At 40.3% G+C, this 21,806-nt stretch overlaps 2 protein-coding genes across 5 annotated transcripts in view; both read right to left on the bottom strand.

The window, feature by feature from the left end:
• LOC105934724 (striatin) overlaps positions 1 to 12,915 on the bottom strand; it is a 50,179-nt gene extending 37,264 nt beyond the window's left edge. The window contains 1 exon segment of the mRNA XM_012874844.3: positions 12,526 to 12,915. Coding sequence (XP_012730298.2) covers positions 12,526 to 12,738 — 213 coding nt within the window. The 5' untranslated portion in view covers positions 12,739 to 12,915.
• A 1,684-nt stretch (positions 12,916 to 14,599) lies between these two features.
• heatr5b (HEAT repeat containing 5B) overlaps positions 14,600 to 21,806 on the bottom strand; it is a 41,794-nt gene continuing 34,587 nt past the window's right edge. For all 4 annotated transcript variants that reach the window (XM_036126018.1, XM_036126019.1, XM_036126020.1 and 1 more), the window contains exons 35-36: positions 18,907 to 19,120; positions 14,600 to 15,619 (exon numbers count right to left, since the gene is read on the bottom strand). In XM_036126018.1, the coding sequence (XP_035981911.1) occupies positions 15,312 to 15,619; positions 18,907 to 19,120 (522 nt within the window). In that variant the 3' untranslated portion in view covers positions 14,600 to 15,311. The remainder of the gene's footprint in view (positions 15,620 to 18,906; positions 19,121 to 21,806) is intronic.

Genomic DNA, 21,806 nt, shown 5'->3' with positions numbered 1-21,806 from the left:
ACTCTGTACCACATTCATATATTGCGCGGTTTTAATAATACTCACCTGGACACCGTGAATCGCACACTGTCTATTTCCCCTGCATTCTTTACATTGTTTACATTTCAATTGTTTACATAAATCGCTGCTGCATCTTTATCCTGTAATTTACTGCAATTTACTGTGATTTTTCAAGCTGTATTAATACAGAATGACAAATAAAGTTGTCTAAGTCCAAGTCCAAGTCTAAAATGCAGTTTGTTGTTACATAACTGTGTTTCTTGCTTGAGACTAGTCGTTTATTTTACATTTAATGTAACTGGAAGACCAGAAGAACAAAAATAAAAACATAATTTCTAGGTTTTGTTTGAAATCACTGGTGTCTGACATGTACCAGACATGTCCTGCATCATCTGAGAGTCTCCTCCGACACAAGGGGTCCATTTAATAACGACCCCCCCCCACACACACTTCCTTCCACTGGGAAAGAAACTTCCACAACCGTGGAGTGGGACTTCCACACCGACCAAACGGTCCCGCCGCACACAGAGCAGAGAAATTAAGGGTGTTGGTGCAAATCCCATGTTTACAACACGGTTGCTGCACAGCCGTGAGCAGCGCGATGGCAGCCAGCTGCATTCCTCTCATGCCATGACGGCAGCGGCAGGGAAAGAGCTGCGAGGCGTGACGGTGGTCGTTTCTCTCGTGACTTTAAAATATAACCATATATTAGGGCCGGGCGATAAATCGATTTAAGCGTCTAACTTGAATTTACAATTTTATTTTATTTTTTAAGATTGAATTTCTGGAAAACCTGGATTTTATTCCGCCAAACGCGCTCATTGGGCTTCAGAGAACAGCAGCAATGCTGAATATGTGTTTAGGAACATATTTTGTAAACATATTGTAAAGAGGAAACTTTAACCAAGATATGAGGCACTTTGATTTACTCGTTTACTTAATTTTTGAGTTAGTTTGAAGTTAAGTCTGTCCTTTTCAGTGTGTAAAACCACTAGCAGCAAACATTTAGCTTTATTTTGCTTGCTTACAACAGCGGGGGCCGCCATCTTGTTTCACAGCTTGTATTTAGTTGAGCTTTGAATTCAGGTCAACTCCCAGGGGAAAAGCAAGTTTTTAAATGATTCCCTTCACTTCTTTTTGTGAAGGAAAAACTATTAAATCAAATTTTTGTAAGAGAGAGTACTAACATCAGAGATTCTTTATTAAGCCAAATCTTCCATATCTCCACAGCTGGAGAGCAAACCTGCCTGAGAAATGGTGGACGTGTGTTTCAGCTTGTTCCCAGTGAACCTGATTGGGACGCACAAGGAAGGGCGTGATTTTTTATTTTATTTTTTTTACTGCAGATACAGACTGCATATGAGCAGCGTTCCTCGTTCTCATCGTCTAAAGAGAAATCCAGCGAATGGGGCGGTTCTGCGCCTAAACATGGACAAAATCAGGGAATCTTTGAATGGAATGACTTTCGGTTTTAATGAATCTAATTCTGGCAAGTCTGCACTGGCTTCCAGTTTGGTTTGAAAGCCATTTTAAAAGTTTCTCTAACTGGTTTTTCCCAAGCCATGCAAACAGGTCCGGTGACCAGATGCTTGTACTTGTTTCCAGAGGAGAAGGTTTGCCAACCCGGAGGTGCCTGAATGCGAGTCGCTGCTGCTCTAAAGCTGCGGAAAGCTTTGACAATGCAGGCTCTTGGTTTTTTTTGTGTTTCTTTTATTTAAAACCGGCCGGTGCGTTTCCTGTTTTCTTTTAACAGCAGGAGAATAAATCGAACAATTTCAGCCGGCGCAACGCTGCAACCGCCCAACTCTGCCTGGGCGGATGCTGTAATTGAATCGGATGAATTGTGATTAATTGAAATAATCGTCAATTAATTTAGTACTCTAATTGAAATACCTTCTTTGTTTGTAAATATGCTCTATCCAGAACTCCTCGAGTGGCGTAGTTTAACCTTCAGCTAGTTCAAATTCTGTAAAACTAGATCTGCTGTTAGGCATCCTTTGTTAGCCGATATTAATCCACTAATTAATCTGTTGAATATTTTCTCAATCATTTAGCAAAACAATCCTTAGTTGCAGCACTAGTTGTACCGTCTACCTTGTTGCTCGTTGTGTGTAAATATACACAAACATAAATATCTTAATAACTAAACTATACCAAGATGTGAGCATTAAATTGATTTCTTTTTTAAACGTTTTAGCATTTTAAAAGCATTGAAGATGTGTAATTCTTTTTTAAGTTGAAAACGCTTGTTTATAGAGAAAAGTTCATTTAATCAAAGCGTCTCTTTTTAGAATAATCAGGAATGACAGATTAATCTTACACTAAAACCTTTGGAAACTGCAGCTTTTATTGCTCATATTATAAAAGTCTACTTTTTTTTCCAAGTTATGAGTAGAGCAAAGCATGATGGGATGTTTCAGACTGGCCGTGCATCAATTCATGTCAAGGATCTAATCTGGCATAATGCAGCAGAACCACAATAAAACAGAAATGGGTTGAGAATGCATTATAAAAATTTAAATAAACTTTAGCTGAGATTAGAGCATTTCATGACTATGTCCATAATTCAGCCCACTTTGGTCAGCCTTGTAGTTTCCAAAGTGCCTTATAAATAAAACAGTACGGCTGACTATTTTATTCATTGCACACAAAGTGATGCTGGGTGCAGCGATAATGAGTCAGTTTAATCCACTGGTCGAGGCAGTTCTTCCATAAAAAACAACAGAATACAGCGTGAGAGGCCTTCGGATGCCGAGCATCGATCCTGCTGGTGTCAGAAAGTGACGGATTTCAGAGAGACGGGCCGACACGGTGAGCCGATCCCACCGGGATCTCCGGCACATCGCAAGCTTCCCGTTAAAATACCGTGATAAAACGTACGGAAACAAAAAAACCCTCAGGCAGCCAGAAACCTGGAGACGACATCTTTCTGCCGTCTACAGTGACAGAGGAGCAGATCTCCACTCATTAACTGCAGAGTTTTATTTTACTCAAGGTTTATTTTTCCCCTGACAGTGCTGCCTCACTCAGGGTCAGGGGCGGTGTACTAAAAGCATGATGTTAAATAAACTTCTCATAACTATTTGCAATGGCAAAAAAACTATAACTGACTGGTCACTTTGACCAATGTTATTTTTTACCTAGCTTTACTCTAAAAAGAATTTAAAACTTAAGATGTTTCACATTTAGCTTTAACCATATTGAGCAGGGGGCAAAGTTTTCAACTACTGAAAACAGGGGTCTGAAACCTGCAGTTCCAGAGCCACAAGTGGCTCACTTAATATTATTACACAGTTAAATATTGCCATTTTATTGTTTTAAATTTTTTTTTGTTCTGTGCCCCTGTGAAAAAACACTGGCCCCACCTTGGCCCCCCTGGTAAATTTGGTCTAGAACCGCCCCTGCTCAGGGTCCAAGTAAAGGAAGACACTTAAACAAAGAGCACACAGGTGTGAAAAGTTTTTTTTTTTTTTTTTTTTTTTTTTTAGAGAAACGGTGAAATTAAATCTCATTTTGGCCTGCCGTATAATTCAAATAGCTGAGTTAGCATCCTGCAGCTTCTAACACACTCCTTCAGAAATGTTTTGGCCTTTTTTTACTGCAGCCATCTTTAAAAAAAAGAAGAAACTTTTCACGTTTGTGAATCTTCTTTTCATTCAGGTAGAAAAGACTGGTAGCTAATAGCAGAAACAAGTTTAATTGGAAAAAAAAAAACACATTAGAAGACATTAATGTTAAACTTTTCTCCACAAGATTGAAAAAATGGCTCAAAGACAATCAAAAGTGTGAACACTAAACTGGCTTGTACTGTATTGTTTCTTTTAACTTTTCTTGTTTTTTTATGTATTTGTGTGTTTTTACTAACCTCCCTCCCCGTAATGCTTACACCTTTTAAAAGCCTAACCAGGGACGAAGGCTGCAAATTAGCCCATGGCTACAAGCCTTATGTACTTGGACATCGGCCACCTGTTTGGTTGCAATGTTTAATTCTACTGTCCCTGTCAAATAAATAAATAAATAAATAAATAAAAAATTAAATAATAATTTTTAAAAAAAAGAAAGAAAAAGAAAGTCTGAGGTGATTATTTGAGCTCAGGATCACTTCGGCTAAAGCCTCTGAGAAAGCGCTGGGCTCAGATTTGTCGTAGGAGCGGGGGAGGCAGGCGACGCCCACGTAACCAGATGAAGGCGGCTAAGTGTGAATGGAGGACAGAGCGGGGAATTAACGAGCTGACGGCGAGGCATCTCCACACGGAGCGGCTCTGGTGTCAGCTCTGGTGTCGGCTCTGCTGCGAAGCTCAGAGGAGGAGGAGGAGGAGGAGGAAGAGGCTTTACTCGGCGACACGGCTGTCGTGCTGGAAAACTCCGGCCCTCTTTAAAACTAGGAGGTAACTCCTTCTCAGAGGGCAGGGACACAGCGACAAACCGGTGCTTCCACCACGCTATTTTTAGTTGGGGGGAAACGAGAGCCTTTTCTAAGCTTCACCGGGGCTGTAGGTGCTCGCTAGAGGAGCCAAAATAAGCTGCAGCGTGCGGGTGGACGGAGGGGGGGGGCGTCTGCTGGGGAGTGACGGTGACTCCCTCTGCTGCGAATCTGAAAGCCGAGGCGTGCGTCCGCAGTCACGGCTGAAGCCTCTACGACAGTTTCCTGTCTGCAAAACGTAAATACGAGTAAAAGAGGGTAACAGCTGCAGAGAGAGAGAGAGGAGAGCCACGCCTTCCCCTCAGAGGCACCTTCAACCTTCTCTGGGTGTCTGATTATGGATGCCTCAAGGAAGGAGATACCCTCCCCCTGCCACCCCGCCGTGGAGCGAGGGGCTTCCCCCGTAGCAAAACGAGCTGATGAGGCACACCGGACCGGCTGCCTGCACAGGATGTAACGCAGGCATGTCCAAAGTGCGGCCCGGGGGCCATTTGTGGCCCCTGTGCTGATTCTGTGTGGCCCCTCAACTGCATTTCAAGTGGCCGATGAAGATGGAAGATTTTAGTTTTTAATTAGGGCAAAATTATTGCAGAAAAGTTAAAATCCTACAATTGAAAATGTTAAGTATAACACAAAGTATTCGTCTTTTAATAAACACACATTTGACATTCTCTTTAATTTCATAGTAACATCTATCCAATGATATTTAATTATTCACATTTACACTTTGGTGCATTAAAATCTGCTTTGAATTCAATTATTAAAATTGGCTAATTACAGCAAATGTTTTCAAAGAACAACTGACCCAAATACTGTTCTTATATTACTAGACCAAAAAGAGTTCAGTTTATTATTGTTGAATTAAATTATTCAAAATAATTTCCAAACTGGATGAATACAACAAATGAGTAAAAGCCTTTTTAAATTTTGGACCTCCAATAATTTTCACATTCATTTCCTACAAAAGACTGACTAATTTATTTATTTAAAATGAGCATATTTTGTAGAGCAGGTAAAAAATTAATATGATTGCTTTGGTTTAAAAAAAAAATTTTTGGCCCTCGAGTTCCTTTTGAATTGAAAATTTTGGCCCATGAACCGAAAAGTTTGGACACCCCTGATGTAACGTGACCCAGGCAGGGAGAAGATCTAGGACCATGTGAACTTACTGCCAGAGCAAACCGCCGTACGCCTAAGCTGTAGAAAAGAAAAACCAGCTGCACACGTCCTGCTACTTCAGATACAAACGTCTGACACAGGGGAGGAAAAAAATCAAAGGAAAGCTGAAGAAACGAAGTGACGTCGTCTTTAGAAATGAGGAAGATTGTTGTGATTTTTAGTGATTTCATGATTTTTTTTTTTTTTACTTGCAGCTTTTAAGGTCAAAACAAACAAAGAAATAAAACCCTGGCTCGCTTTCAGTTAGTTAGAAAAATCAAGACAAGAGATTGTCCAATGCACTGCAAAAATGGATCTAAAAATAAGTAAAATGTTCTTAAAGTTAGTGTATTTGTCCTTGATTTGAGCAGGTAAATAAGATTATTTGCCAGTGGAATGAGTATTTTGACCCCTAAAATAAGATAACTAGACATCCTGGACTTGAAATAAGATGATGGAGATGAGTTGTTCCTATTTTAAGTGCAAAAATCTTATTCCATTGGCAAATCATCTTATTAACCTGCTTAAATCAAGGACAAATGCACTCATTTTAAGAACATTTTACTTATTTTTAGTTCCGTTTTTGTAGTGTGTGAACATATCCGGCCAATCAGATTGTTCCTCCATTTTTTTGGGGGGGACGCAGACGCACAGTAATTAATGCTAGCCGAGCTAAGCGCTAAAACAAGATGATAAAGATGGTCTAAAGCGTGCCGTTCATCTTTTTTTCCTCACACACATTGTGACGTCGCTCCAGCTCCTGATGCACATAATTAACTCGCTGCGTTAACGACACGCAGGCCGGGGGGAAGGACGCGTTCGACGCCGTTCCTCCAAAGAGGCCAAGGCTCCCCCCGGCGAGAAGGAGCAGGAAAACACGTTTCCGATCGCTGCTTCTCCATCCTGGGATGCGAGATTTGCAGAGCTGCGACGACGACAGAGGGGCCTTTTGTCTCTCTCGTCGTCGTCCCCCTGAGCGGCTACGAAGCTCCGCCGCACGCTGCCAACAGATTCGATTAGAGGCGTCCGTGTCCAGCTGTGGGCCCACGGGACCCCAAACCGCTCTCTGGCTCCAATAAACAGGGACTTTCTAAAACGCTTAACGTGAAAAAGCTTAACGTGGCTTAAGGTAGGAAAACAACGAGGAATCATCACCAAGTTTCGCATGGCCATATCTTGTCATGAAGACTTAAGCCTGTCAAAAAAAAAAAAAAAAAAAAAAAAACGAAATCCAACCATTATAGAAGATATCTCACATTAACGTTTTCTTCTAAATTGGCGCCTATGGCGAGAAAAAGGCTTAATGTACCTAATCAACAATCAATGATCACCAAATTTCTCTTTCATATTGCTCCTAATAAGCACATAAAACTGTCAAAATGTCAAACCCAAAGTCCAATTAGTATGGACGTTATCTGACATTAACCGTTGCTGCCTCATTGAGGCCTATATTAAAAGAAAAGAGCTTAACGTGATTCAATGTACTTAAACAGCGCTCAGTGATCACCAAATTTCTCTCATATATTGCTTATCATAACCACTTAAAACTGTCAAAAAAATCTAACCCAAAGTCCAATTATTATGGACGTTATATAACATTAAGTATTTCATAGGCATAGAGGCTGGCTATATGAAAGCAGCAACGCTTAATGTTAGATAACGTCCATAATAATTGGACTTTGGGTTTGACATTTTGACAGTTTTATGTGCTTATTAGGAGCAATATGAAATAGAAATTTGGTGATCATTGATCGTTGTTTTCCTACCTTAAGCCACGTTAAGCGTTTTAGAATGTCCCCAATAAACACGGTCGAGTTTTTGCAATAAGTCTACACAACCCCAGGGCCGGTTCTTTTTACACAAGGAAAAATATTCAGTTAGCACCTGATAAAAAAAAAAAACTCAGCGAGGTCGGGTTCCTTTTATTGCCAGGACATAGTTGCAGACTACGACTTGCAACCGGGCTGTGAACTGATAAGGAGCGATCACGCCACCCGGGTCCAATCACCAAAATGAGTCACCGAGAAGCGGCACGGCGAGGAGCGGCCTCGACCGGCCGGTTCAGCAACATTTCTACCAGCACTCCTGTTGGGAGACGCAGCTGTTTCTTCACAATGCGACCAGTCAGTTGAAAAGAAACCTTTTTTTTTTCCTTTTATAAACACATCAGTTCAGACTCTAACGCACAGAGTATGTGGGCACGGGACGCTGCAGCAGGAAGTAGCGAACTACAAAAAAAAAAAAAAAAAAAAAACACAAGCTCCAGATGCTGCTTCAATACGGCAACCTGTCCAAAGCGGGCCATTCATTATTCATCGCTAAAAGTTAACCCACCCACGTCTTTTATGGACGTGTGTAAGCGCCCCTCAAGGACGGCGCAAGGTTACAGCACCATAAGGAAGCTCTACAGCGTTCATCGTTCCTGCTGCACCGTTCCGAGGAGCCGCTAAATAAAGACAGGAAGTGGTGACTAACACCTATTTCCATGATAGACAAAAGATGAATCCCTTTTGGGAATCCGTCGGAGAGTTGGAGGGATTATAGTTTAATAATGAGCTGCCGACGGTCCGCGGCGAGTCGATGACGTTTTGGGGGGTTTTCAGTGCGACGAAAACAGGAATTTAAACTGAGCGCGCCCCGTTTTGCCGCCACAGAGAAACTACCCGCAGAGCGGCGGCAGCAGCAGCAGCAGCAGCAGCAGCCTCCCCTGCGGCGGCCGATAAGCTCGTTTCATGACTGCACACAGGAAGCAGAGTACGGCAGCCATCCTGAAAGCGCTGCATGAGGCGGCTGACAGAACGTGTAAAACGTCATCAGTCCAGTGTCTCCCCGTCTGCAGAGCGGGAGCCTCAGCTGGGTGAAAAGTTGACAGTAAGACGAGGATTTTAAATGGTATGTGGCAAAAAAAGCTGAACAATAATAAAGTACAGTACAGCTCCTGAACTGTGGTCCAGGTCCCCAATTCAGGCAAACTCTGAAAAAAACTTTGGTGATGTTGGTAGCGTAAATGCAAACTAACTTTTCCGTACCATTTAATTATTGTTTCCCCTTTTTAAAAGGTGCATTATAAATAAAATTTCCTTTCTTACTTCATCAGAAACGTCTTGATGAGAACATCTCCCACTATAAGGATCCCCTGACCTTTCTAAACTTGGTTTTTAGGCCATTATTTCTAGCCTCGTGAGACCATCCCGATCTCGCGAACTTTCAAGGTTTCACTCGCAGATCAGTCTGGCTACTTTCCGTTAAATAAAATTTGGAGCAGTTCACCAAACGAACGTCCAATCAGAGTTGACTTTGAGGCGGGTTGAGGTGTGACGCAACGGGAAGCGCGTCAGTTCAGTCTAAAGAACATGGCGGCTTCAGCCGATGAAACTAGCGTTAGCGTGGCTATCGAGCAAGTTTTATTGGAATTACAGAGTATTTCTTTGCTGAGCTAACGAGCCTTTACCTGCAGCAGCAAGAGTAGCTTGGCTTGTGGTTGTGTTTTCGACGAAGCATGTTGACGAGTACGTCATATGCTTCGTTGATCTGATTGGTTTATTTGGCCCGTCTATCACCAACATAGGCCAATCAGCTAACCAGTATTTTCGCCCCTTCCCAAAATTACTTCAACGGAAGGTTTCCAGATGGATATGCGGAGCAAATCTATCTGGCGGAGTTAGGTAACATTATTGCCCCTGTAGATCAAAACATTTTCCTTTTTCCCTCCTTGTACAGTAGCAGAGTGTTACCATCCGGATCTTCTACGCATCGTATAAAATCTCAGCCCTACACATGGCTTCTTGTTCAGCGGTGCGTTAAAGACAAGGTTATAATAATCTAAGATGTTCTGCTTTTCTAGACTAAAATTTCTATATATGTTAAAACAATTTAAAATCAGAATATATTTCATTTTATATTGGACATCTGAATCAAAATTGTCCACGTCTTATCGCTGAAAAACTGGTGCATGCTTTAATTTTTAGTAGGTCACAATAGTATTTAGTATGTTATTGTAAAACAAAAATATGAGCAAAAAAAAAAAATCATTAATCAACGAGGGAGATCCAAAATGCTGACCAACACCAGGAGTACAGTGGTAGATGAATGACTGAACTCCCTCCCTGTTTGTAAAGGAATGGATTTTAACATCTTTATAAGGAGCTAAACGACACTATATGGCCCCAGACACATTCAGAGTTACTCCATGCAGGACCCTCAGGTCAGCGGAGGCCTGTTCCCTCTGGGCTCCCAGGACCAGAACTGAACGCATCCCGTTTCTGTGCTAAAACTATTCACTCCTTCAAATCAGGACCGAAAACATTACTGTTAACTACAGCTTCCACATAAAGGTTGAATATTGCTTTAATACTTCATTTCTATAATGTCTTCGCTAGTTATGCGTTTTAAATTTTCATTTTTTTATTGTGACATGTTGCTATTAATGTGCATTTCATCTTATGGAGGTATTGCTCTTTTATCTCTGACCCCTGGTTTTCCCGTGAATCACTTTGAACTAACTTGTGGATTAATTATTTTATACAAAATAAACTTGCCTTGGCCTTTCCAGTAGCCTGGTGAAGGTATTTAACTAACATTTTTCCTCATCTGTAGCAATTTTGACTGACGTTAATTGCATTTAAACCATATCTTTAACGTTACTAACTTTCATTAGTACGGTCAGGGGATGAAAATGGTCCGAAGCACAAAAGTAACAACCCAACTGTGCGATAGAACAGCTTATTTCGGGATCGCAAACACTGCAAACATAATCAAATAAAGTTTATCGTTATTGCAAATAAATCAAAGTCCTTATTATTCCCCCTTTATTTACGATGATAATAATATATGATGAACTGCCTATGCTTATTGACTAATCATACAGAACTAAAGCAAACCTTGTAAGGCGAATGTGACGTAAAGCTAATAAGCTCAAGCTGCCAAGAAGATGAACTGTTCAGGCTCAGCAGTGTTTGCTTGAAACAAAAACGACTCAAGCCAGAGGCGCCGCGCGAAAAATGTCAAGAATCCAGAGTTGAAACGAAACTAGACGACAGTGAACCTGTAAAAGCGCCGGTGGTTCCTCCTGATGCACTGAGCGTACCATCAGAAGGTACAATCCTGGTCTGGTAATAACATCTTTGCTAATTGCTGCGCTGAGCGACCAGGCTAACAGCGATCCACTTTCCAGCAGCAGCAGCAACAACACGCCCACGAACAGAAGTCCATTACAATACGTGCCGATAGACTTCATGAGACACAAACTGTGACCCAACTTTTTATTACTCCCAGTGGACTTTAAATGTGGTGCAGCCATATTGGATGCTGGCGTCCGAGTCGGTGGGAAACCAACCCTCATTTTATTATTTTGTGTATAAAAGACTGACCAAGTATATGTTGTTGTGCAAGGTTTTTCTCCACAAAGCCTTAGGCATTTCAGGACGTGGCCTGCCTGCCTGCCTGCCTGCCTGTGTGTTAAAATATCACAACTGTAAGCAATGAAAACGGGCGACCATCTCCCTGACCTGGGGGGAAAAGCAGGGATCTGTGTGCAGATGGGACTGTGCGTGCCTGCGCTTCCTCCGATGAGCAGCTACGGAGGGAACGGATCTGCACACAGATGCTGCACCGTCCTTCTGGTAGACCGATGGCAGAGGAGCTGACCCAATGAAGGAAAAGCCCAAATTATTTGACTAATGAGGCAGGAACGCATAAGTAAAAATAAATAAATAAAAAAAAAACAATACCTGTAAAACAAAACCAAAAAAACAAGATAAGATAAGATAGATAGATAGATAGATAGATAGATTTATTTGTCATTTTGTATGCACAAAGTGCGTACAGAACGACATTTCGTTTGCATACAGCTTGAAAAATCACAATAAGCAAATTCAAGTGGGAAATAAAAGTCATAAATGCATCTATAAGTAAAAACGCACATGGAAAAATTAATAAAAAATGTGTTGGAAATGGAGAAAATAAATTTTGAATGTCAAACTATAAACCGTGGCAAATAAATGAGATACACTAAACAATTACATCAATAGATATAAAATAATTTCTAATTTTTTTTATTATTAATTGGTGCATTTTAAGCATATTGGTTTATTTATTGGACCATTATACAATTCTGCTTTCATTTTCCTACAGGAAACCGGTTAAATCGTTGTAGTTTAATCGAGCTCAAGACTGAATACTCCAAACCGGGCTTCTCAGGCTAAACTAGCGCCACTCTGGTCGATCTGGATCGTAAGCAGAAAATCGTTTGGTTAACTATCAGAACGCGTAAACTACTCATCGGTCGAGGTGTAAATGCTCAATGGACAACACGGGAACCCAAAGTAAGAAAACTTGGACAAAAGACAGACAGGACAGTGTCCTCTCTCCAGGAGTGGCAGTAGCATGGAAGCTAGCTTGATAAACAACCCGGAGTCCTGATTCCTGCAGGGTTACGTACCGTCTAGAGCAGCAGGAGACAGCTCCCAAATAAATCGGAACACCCTAAATATACACAATTTTTTTGTTTAAACATTAACGTGTAAAAAACGGATTTAGTCGACGCGCTATGCGTTTAGCGGTAATGTAACAAGGTAGGAACCCGTTTTCTACACAATAAAGGTTTGAGCGTCTATAGCTGCCATTTCGGCTTCCGTCATTTTATTTTTTTTTTAATACAAATAATTTCTAAAGCCCGTCTACCAAATATTTGGCAGGTTTAGATGTTTCGGATGGAGAGTAAAGAGGTCGGAAACAGGCGTCGTGCAGCTGGATGGGTGGGAGGGAGGGGGGCTGCAGCTCCTGTAGCTAACTGAGCTAAAGCTAACGAGCTAGCTAGCTAGCTAGCCAGCACAATCAACCGGGGGGGGGGGGGAAGTCGGCGGGATTTAAAAACGCACAAATCAACCAAATGACCGCCGGCGACACAACTGCGTGACGTGTACGCGAGCTGTTGGGCTCCTCACCTGCAATTCTGCCCGCTCCACCTCCCACTGTGCCCTTTCCACTTCGAAACGGGCCCATTCGTGCTGCAGGAAGTGCAAGATCCCCGGGATGCTGTACTGGGCCCTGGCCGCCTCCCCAGCGTCGCCATCGGGCAGCGGTCCTTTGCCACCGCCGGCTAAAACAGAGTTGTTGTTGTTGTTGAAGAACACGCCGGGCCCTGCCTGTTCGTCCATGGCCGGGCTCGGTGGAGAGGTCGGTCCGTTGCCGGCGACTCGATGTACTTAAGATATCGACAGCGGGAGTAAAATAAAATAAAAAATAAAAAACAAAAACTATCGACAGCGCTCCGTCTACTCGACTCGGGGAATGAACTCACTTTCTGACAGCTAGCTGTCACCCGGTGACGTCAGCGTGTGAAACACGCCCACAACAGGCAGAATGGGAGGCTCGATTTGTTCACCGGACCATCCGGAGGGCGCGCTCACCGGAAGTGAATAAATCAACCGTTTACATTTTCAGGTTGATCATTTATTGGTGGCCTAAATTGTCTCAATTTAATTAATAAAAGAACACATATAATTAGCAAATAGTTAGTAAAATAAAAAATATATAAAAAGTACAAACAATCATAACAAACGAATCGGTCTCCAGAGAAGATAATCGGGGCTGACCTCCCCTCCATCCAGGACGAGGGTCAGGAAAAGGGCAGCAACTTTTCTCTGCAGATCTCCACGCATCCTGAACACCAGATGTTCAGACTTTTGTCTTCGGGCTGACGTTAAAGAGCCCCATTTACAAACACCAGCCGCCACAGACATTTTCTTCCCCAAGTTTGTTATTGTGATGAACGTTCAACAGAGTACCCTGACTGATACCATGCTCATTTGCACCACTCCAACCACGTCTTTCTTTTTTGTATATGAAATGAAATATGAAATGTTTTCTTTGAGAGTCAAGTGGAAGTGGGGTCAAATTCCTGGTTTTATGAATCAACTTTGTGATTGAAGCTGATTCTATTTGAATATAAAGGCATACCTAAAAAGTATCTATCACCATAACATTACTATAATCATTTATCTCAGTATTTCCAAAGTGGGAAACAATCGGTATATTACACAGAGTGACATATTTCGAGTGTTTATCTCTGCTAATTTACATGATGATGGGTTGAAGCTCGTGAAAGAAATCAAAACAATTTTTAGAGAAAATCTGATTACATAAAATCAGTAGAAAATAGTTTTAGTACAGAAATGTATGCCTACTGAAAAGCATGTCCATGTGCAGTGAAAAAAAATAAAATAATTAAACACTACTCTGCCAGGGCCCCTTTTATATGAAGACTGTGTTGTGGCATGGCAGCAATCAGCCAGCTGCTCTGCTGTCTAACAAAGCCCAGATTGTTTGAAATAACTACTCATCTCTATATAGCGTTTCAGCAGAGGGAAGCATGAAGTCACTCTGGATCATAAGTCACTTGGATTCTGTGCCTTCCCAAAGACTGTGTGTGTACTGACTCCAGCCACAGTCCACACTCTGTGTATCCCCCTTTTAAAATCATTAATGATCTTTGCCTCACAATCTTCTCAAGACACTGAGATTAAGCATTTTCCCCATGTGCATCCATTGGATCGCTTTTGGCTTCATTCCACAGTCCAACGCATGTCAGGTTATTGGGTCACTTGGTAACTTGTCACATGCCAGTTGACTGCTAAAGTGACAATTTATGGAATATTTTTGCTACAACATGGAACTATTTATAGATAGATAGATAGATAGATAGATAGATAGATAGATAGATAGATAGATAGATAGATAATCAGACAGCTATTTTTTCATGGTTCAATGTTGTAGCAACAAGTTAGCGCACATTATTAATACTGCTGCCACCAAGATGATTGGTCTGAGTTAAAATAAACACATCTCTTCATACAAGCTAACAAAATATATATATATATTTTTCTATTGCATTTTTTTCCTTAAATGCAGGTGGACTATGACAAATGTAAGTAATATGATTTATTTATTTACTGGACTGCTGCACTTCTGGCTTTCCAGTATAATTAGGAGAAGTCCACCTAATTCAGGATATGGAAGTGAGTCAAAGAAAATTTATTCAAACTTCCCCAAAATTATAAAGACATTTGAACAATTAATGTTTGCATGTGAGCAACAAAATACTAGCGAGGGTTAAAATTCCTTTATGGGCAAAACAGTTAATGTATTCTTCAGCATAAGCATCAAACCGTCAGAATATCCCCTACACATTTCATTGGCAAAAAGGATAAAACATTTCAACCAATTCTTCCTAAGGTCAAAACTGGATCAATAAAGTAAGAAGTAATTTCTATTTTTAATCTTTCGCTTCCAGGAGGAATGTTAAGACACAATTCAGGGTTAAAAAAAAAAAAAAAAAAAAAAAAGTATTAACACCCCGTAAACATAATTGATGGAACTCACAAAAGAAACCACGGTTAAGCCTTAGCCTTTAAATGGGGGTTAAATGAGATAAATCACATATGGTGGGGAAAAGTCAAGTCTGTATGTGATACATTCATTAAATGAAAATGTGAGATGTTAAAGCAAGTTTTCTAAATTGAACATTCAAAGGGCTCTTTAATGCTATTTACAAATTAGCATTTTGACTTTAAGAATACATTAAAACAAGGATGAGATGAAGAATAAATAAACACATTAAACAAACTAATGAATAACAGGTACGGTGAGTAGTACATTGTCATCAGGGAGGGAAAGTACAAAGAAAGACAGCATAAACTGTTTTGAGAGAGTACAGTACGGCTCGATGGGTTCAGAAGAAGCTCGTCTTGAGTTTAATAGTCGGCCCGGCCTGCACAGTTGGCTGAGCTTGCCTCGCTGCAGCTTTGGCTTTGTTGCTCGCCTGGTTGGCTCGGATTGCAGACTCAAGACGCGTTTTGAGCTCAGGTGCTGCGCCGATTACTGTCTTGAAGGCAGCCGGATACAGAGGCCCGATTCGCATTAAGTTCTGAAGGGCAAAATCATGCAGGCTTTTAGAGACCTGGGGAGCCGAGGAGATCGCATTCTCATCCAAGAGGTAAGAGATTAGAGTCGGAACAAGAAGAGCCAGTAACTGCACTCCTGTTGAACACACAAAGACACACGCATAAAATATTAATGGCAATAAGCACAAATTATTTAGAAATTAGACTTTCAAAGACTAATTTAATATGCTATTAACTGTGACGCAAACTAAGCCGAGCTGACGAAGCAGCCCGAGTTGTGGTTAGTCTATACAATGTTTGTCCAACCACATGTTATGCATTTAGTGAGGAGTATTTTTGATTTGCAAATTTTACAATTTTTCTGGGGCCAGAGGTCTTGCCTAGTTTTGAAAGTTAAATTACGTACAGCGCGCTGCACAACTGTTTCATTGAATGATTAACCCTCTGAAAGACCCAGCGATGACCCTTTTCCAGTTTTCTGGCAGAGGCCCCCAGATTTATATTTACATATTCATATTTAAAGAGTCCACGAGTATTTAAAGAATCATTCTAACAGGGTGTTTCAGGTGCTTTGGTGGAGAAACAGACCTACAACAGCACAGATCCACCACCATACCGAACAGTGGGTATTGAGGCACATTTCTACCTATTCTTTATTTGTTTTTACACCAGCACCACCTGGATTCTTTGTTGCCATAAGCTCCATCTAATAAACTCCACGTTTTAACATTTAGATAATAAGAGAGAAAATCAACTTAGCATGTAGATCGAATCTATAGCTGTTATGGAGACGTGTTGACCCCAAGATGCCACTCTTTGCTGCAGTCCCCTAACATTGAGCTATGATTTTATTTTTTCACCTGTCTCACCAGCATGCTTTCTATGCATCATGGTACACTCTAATAGCAGATACGGACACGTTATCTTGTCTTTTCCATTTTGAGGGGAGCATGGCTAGGAGAAATGGGTCTCTGTGTCATGGAGTACTCATACCCCTTGGAAAAACAGGATGTTGCGGGGTTAGGCTCAAATATCAGTGTAAGCTCTGGACATTAAACCCCATTAAGAATATGTTAACTAAATGTGTAATATATAAATCCTAAAAAAAAAAAGCATTCTCCCCTTTTATTTGGAAATTACAACATCATGTTGGACTCAATAGCAATCTTTATTTCCTAAAGTTATGAGTTATGCTTAGGGTGACCAAATGTCCTAATTTTCCCCGACACATTCATTTTCCCCCATTCTGTCTGAGGAATCTGGTGGGGATTCATAGATTAATGAAAACGTCCGACTTTCATCGTTTTTCCACAGGACCAACAGGCATGTGCTTAAACTGACTGCTGCGATGTGTGGAGTAAGACAGCCTTTCTTTCGTGTCACGTCATCCCCAAACTGCTGCCTGGTGGGTGGTTCTTCTCCGCTCACAGATGGAACGGCGCTGCGCTGAAGTTTACAAGATGTCAAATCTCAAGTGTAGCCTTTACAGACGAAACCGCTAAGGAAATTTCCCTGGTATAAAAAGGTTGTGCGAGTTGACTGAGCTTGTTGCTACACCCGGGGAAAAGGGTTAGGATGCACCAAAGGTGGACCAGGAATTTTGAGAAGGCCAAAAGCATAACATGTTACTCAGAACGCAAATTAAAATAAGCTCAAGAGCAAAATATGGATGTAGAGACATGCAGGATAAAGAAGAAATCTCAAGACTGGAGTAAACACAATTGTGTTTTATAAATAAGAGCCAATGTGAGACTCATATTTGTATTTGCATTATTACATAGAAAATAATAGAATCCTTGTTTCCTCAGAGTACTCTGGTTAATTTTCTGTTACAGAAGAGTCATTATTGCTATCATTACTAAATTCTAGAGATTTTAAAGCCATTTTTGTATGTTTTGACTACTGAAAGGCTTTCAGAAGTTTGTTATTTAACTATTCTTTCTAACTACACACAAATATGAACTTTAAGCTTTCCTTTAGTAAACAGAATATATGTAAAGTGTTTCAGGACTGAGTCAAGTGTCCTCTTTTTTGCAAATAAAAATATTGTCAACCTATTTATGCTAGCATTAGCTAATATAACAGTATTAGCTAAAAAGCTAATTATAGCAGGTTAGCTAACAATAGGAAGCAGAATCCACAACGCAAACAGCAGCAGGTTTACCTGTGTCAACTAAAATGCTATAATTAGGTAAGATGTTAAAATTAACATGTTAGCTATCAACAGCTAACATTATATACAGGCTAAAGCTATGTAATATGACTAGAATTACCTAAATAATTAACTAATTAATTAAAACTAATTAAACTAAAGAATTACCTAATAGCATTAGCTACAATCATTCAATGTTTATTTATATTGCATTATTACACACAACAAAGTGACCAAATTGCTTCACTTGTGAAATAAGCAATAAATAAATAAGCAATGTTGCTAAAAGCAGCTAAGCTGACATTAACTAGCAATGTTAGCTATGCTAATCATAGTATAAACACGTTGTCTTAGGAACCAGAAAAGAAAGCATGTTAGGAAACATTACAGCAATAGGATATGTAGACATAACTATGTGCAGAAATTGGTGGAAATAATAACGTTTGGATATTTCCTTGCACTAACTTGCTAGCTAACCTCATTGCACTTGATCTGATGAATTCAGTGGTGGAGAAAACAAAGACCACAAAAGTGGTTTAGTATACTGTTGTTTCTTAAGCACTGTAAATAAGTGTGGCATTTGTGCTTTTGTGACAAAGAATGGCTATTTTTTATATTATATAAAATTCTTCAAACAATTTTGTAACAAAATAAAAGTTAAAGAGTTATTGCTGAAATGTTCCGTGTGAGATTATGCTATTGTAATAAAAAAAAATAATAAAGGTATCTACACATTTTTACCAGGGGAGTCATTAAGCAACATAGGGAAGTAAAACAAAGTAAGAAACTGTTACTGGGACAGGTTTGTAGGCTTTTATGAGCCAAGTTAGTATTATATCAATAACAACAACAAAAAAAAGGGGAGTAAATTACAAACAATCATTTCATCAAGTCTAAAAAATAAAAAGAAATAGCCATTGTCTAAATACAAAATAAATGTAGCACTGCCATATATATATATATATATATATATATATATATATATATATATATATATATATATATATATAATGTGTTGTACATACAGTATTCTGTATGAGTGATTTATTGAAAAAGAAAACATAAAATATATAGTATGATGTAACGTTACGTCAAAATCAATACTAAAACTGACAGTAAACCGGTGCTGGGAGTCTAAATTTAATTTAATGCATCTAATGCGTTAATGCTCCAGAGAGCACATACTGTGGCTGAGGCAAAACGGTTTCATAAAAAATATAGAAACGCTACACAGGATACTTGAGAGGTCCATTAAGTAAAGCGATACTCACTGTTCTTTTCTTCCCCCATGCTGACCAGATTCTCTAGGACCCTGATGCCCTCCTGCACAGCCTGCAGCTCAGCAGCAGTTCCCGGCCGACTGCGCTCCACCGCCTTTAGCTTCTCCACCATTAGAGGAGCCAGGGCGTGGATGTAAGGAGTGGACAAAGCTCGGTTGGAGTGTTGAAACAAGGACAAAAGCAGCTGGTAACACCGGGCCTGAACCTGTGGCAAACAAGAGTTACATTTCTCACTCATCTGAGGTTAACGTGGTTGGGTTTAATACGCTGCCTTGTAAAAGTATTCATATCTCTCACATTTTTTTCCCCGTTAACACTACAATATATGTGTTTTATTGTAACTTTATATGATAAACCAAAACAAAATACTAGATTATTGGAGAGCAGAAGGAGCATGCCTTTTTCTTTTTTTTTAACAAATAAAAATGCTTAAAGTTTTGTGTGAATTTGCATTAATTCTCCCTTACTCATCTAATCTGATACAGGTGCTGCTCATATAATTAGAATACCATGAAAAAGTTGATTATTTTCAGTAATTCATTTCAAAACATTAAACTTGTATATTACATATATTCAATGCATTCATACATACAGATATTTCAAGTGTTTATTTCTTTTAATTTTGATGATTATACGTGACAGCTAATGAAAACCCCAAATTCAGCATCTCAGAAAATTAGAACTTCTTAACAACAACCCATTGAAAATCTATGGGTTGTTGTGAAAAGGACGATGCGATATGCCAGACCTAACAATGCAGAAGCGCTGAAGGCCACTATCAGAGCAACCTGGGCTCTCATAACACCTGAGCAGCGCCACAGACTCCATGCCACGCCGCATTGCTGCAGTAATTCAGGAAAAATAAGCCCCAACTAAGGATTGAGTGCTATTCATGGTCATACTTTTCAGTTGGCCAACATTTCTGGTAAACCTGTTTTTTTGTATTGGCATTAAGTAATATTCTATATTTATTGTGGCTTTCTTTAGTTTTCAATTATAGTCATCAAAATTAAAAGAAAATTTCTAAAAGTACTGTTCAAAGCATCCTCTGAAAATTGCATAACCCATGCGCAAACCTGCCTACATATGGCTGTCCACCAAAAACGTATAGGCCAAACATGGAGGAAATTAATCAGAAAAGGAGCAAAGAGGTCTATGGTGCAAGAACGTGCTCAGATTGGAGAAAACTATAATGAAACACATTGTTGCAGAAAATACCATTCACACCCCCACTGTGACACATGGTGGCGGCAGCATCATGCTGTGAGGATGCTTTCCCTCAGAGAAGCTGGACAGTGTTGATGCTTAGATGGATGGAGGAAAATACAGCAGAATCTTGGAAGAAAGACTGTGAGCCAATGTTAACAGATAGTTATAAGAAGAGGTCGACGGATACATCGGCCGGTCGATATTTTGGCCTGATATCGGCATCGGCTGATATATGCGTCCTTTCGCCGATCCCTTATCTAAAAACCCTCGTCTGATCTCCAGCTGACGGGCTGCCACCGCTGTGTGTGTGTTCGTTCAAATGGAGAATCAACAGCTACACATAAAGCATCTAACTTTACATAAAATAAGGTCCATACACTGCGGCTGTGGTCAGTGTTTTTTCTCCTCCTTCTCTCCACTAAAGAAGCTCTTTTCTCGCTGTGACGCGTTCATTAAGTGCGAGCAAAGCGCTGCCGAAATAAACCCATTCACGCGGGTTTATTTTGGTGTACCTTTCAAACTACGAGTATTTACTAGACGGATCTCAAAATAATCTGAATCTGCATCAGTTTAAAAAACCTGTATTGGTCGATCTGATTGATTGAACCAATCCGTATAATCAGATTAAACTTGACTTTGTAAAGAGCCTTGTTTCATGAACTGGCGCTGTACAAATAAAATTGAATTGAAAAATTCAATTGATCTTACATTATACGTTTTTCTCATATTGTTCTATAAATCAGCTGCAGCTTTTTGTCTATTTAACTTGAACATTGCATTTTTAGATTTAATTTGCCGTATTATCAATTAATAATTGAGCATTTTCTTTCCTTACTTTTGTCCCTCTCTGATAAGTTGGTTCTCTTTTGCATTAGAGCGTTACTTTAAATTAGTTTGTTATTTATATTACTAAACTAGTGTGCAGCCCTGTTTATGAGTTCTTGTCACCATCACTGTATTTCTATTCTATGCTATATAGATATTCTTCATCCAACCTGACCCTGCTTGGGCTATTTTGCGAAGAAGAATGGACATAAACTTCTGTCTCTTGATGTGCAAAGCTGGAAGAGACATAACCTAAAATAATGGCAACTGTAACTGTGACAGACTCAGGGAGGTAAATCCAAATGAAACCCATACTTTCTAGATTCTTACATTTCTAATATTGCATGTAGCAGTGTTGTAGTCAAGTCACTATGCCTCGAGTCCGAGTCCAGGTTGGAGTCACCAGTGTTCAAGTCCGAGTCAAGTCCAAGTCATAAAAAAAAAAATCCGAGTCAAGTCCGAGTCGAGTCACTTATTGATCCAAGTTCGTTGTAGGAACATGCCGTGACGTGTGATGTATGACATGAAGCAGTAACATTCCATTGCACTAATAACTCTTTCGCTGTAGTTACCCTTGGTTTTACTCGGTAAAACGACTGCTTTTAAGACGTCTCCTATCCGTGTTTTTTAAACATTGTTGTTATGGAACGTGCAACAGCGACTCGAGGTACGCTGATAGGCCGCATATGAAGGATGTTAAAGCCGCAAGCGGCGTCGATCGGCCCTCGCAGCCAAGCGCGCTCCGGCCTATTGGCCACCGCCGCGGCTCCGGGCGGCCGGCGGTGTGCGAACCCCGCCCGGCGCCCGCCACCGCAGATGCTGTTACGCATTTCCCTCGCCCGTCCACCGGGCGATTC

Source organism: Fundulus heteroclitus, chromosome 22 (genome assembly GCF_011125445.2).
Source record: "Fundulus heteroclitus isolate FHET01 chromosome 22, MU-UCD_Fhet_4.1, whole genome shotgun sequence".
In the NCBI taxonomy this organism is placed as follows: Eukaryota; Metazoa; Chordata; class Actinopteri; order Cyprinodontiformes; family Fundulidae; genus Fundulus; species Fundulus heteroclitus.
This window is presented reverse-complemented; position numbering and strand designations above follow the sequence as displayed.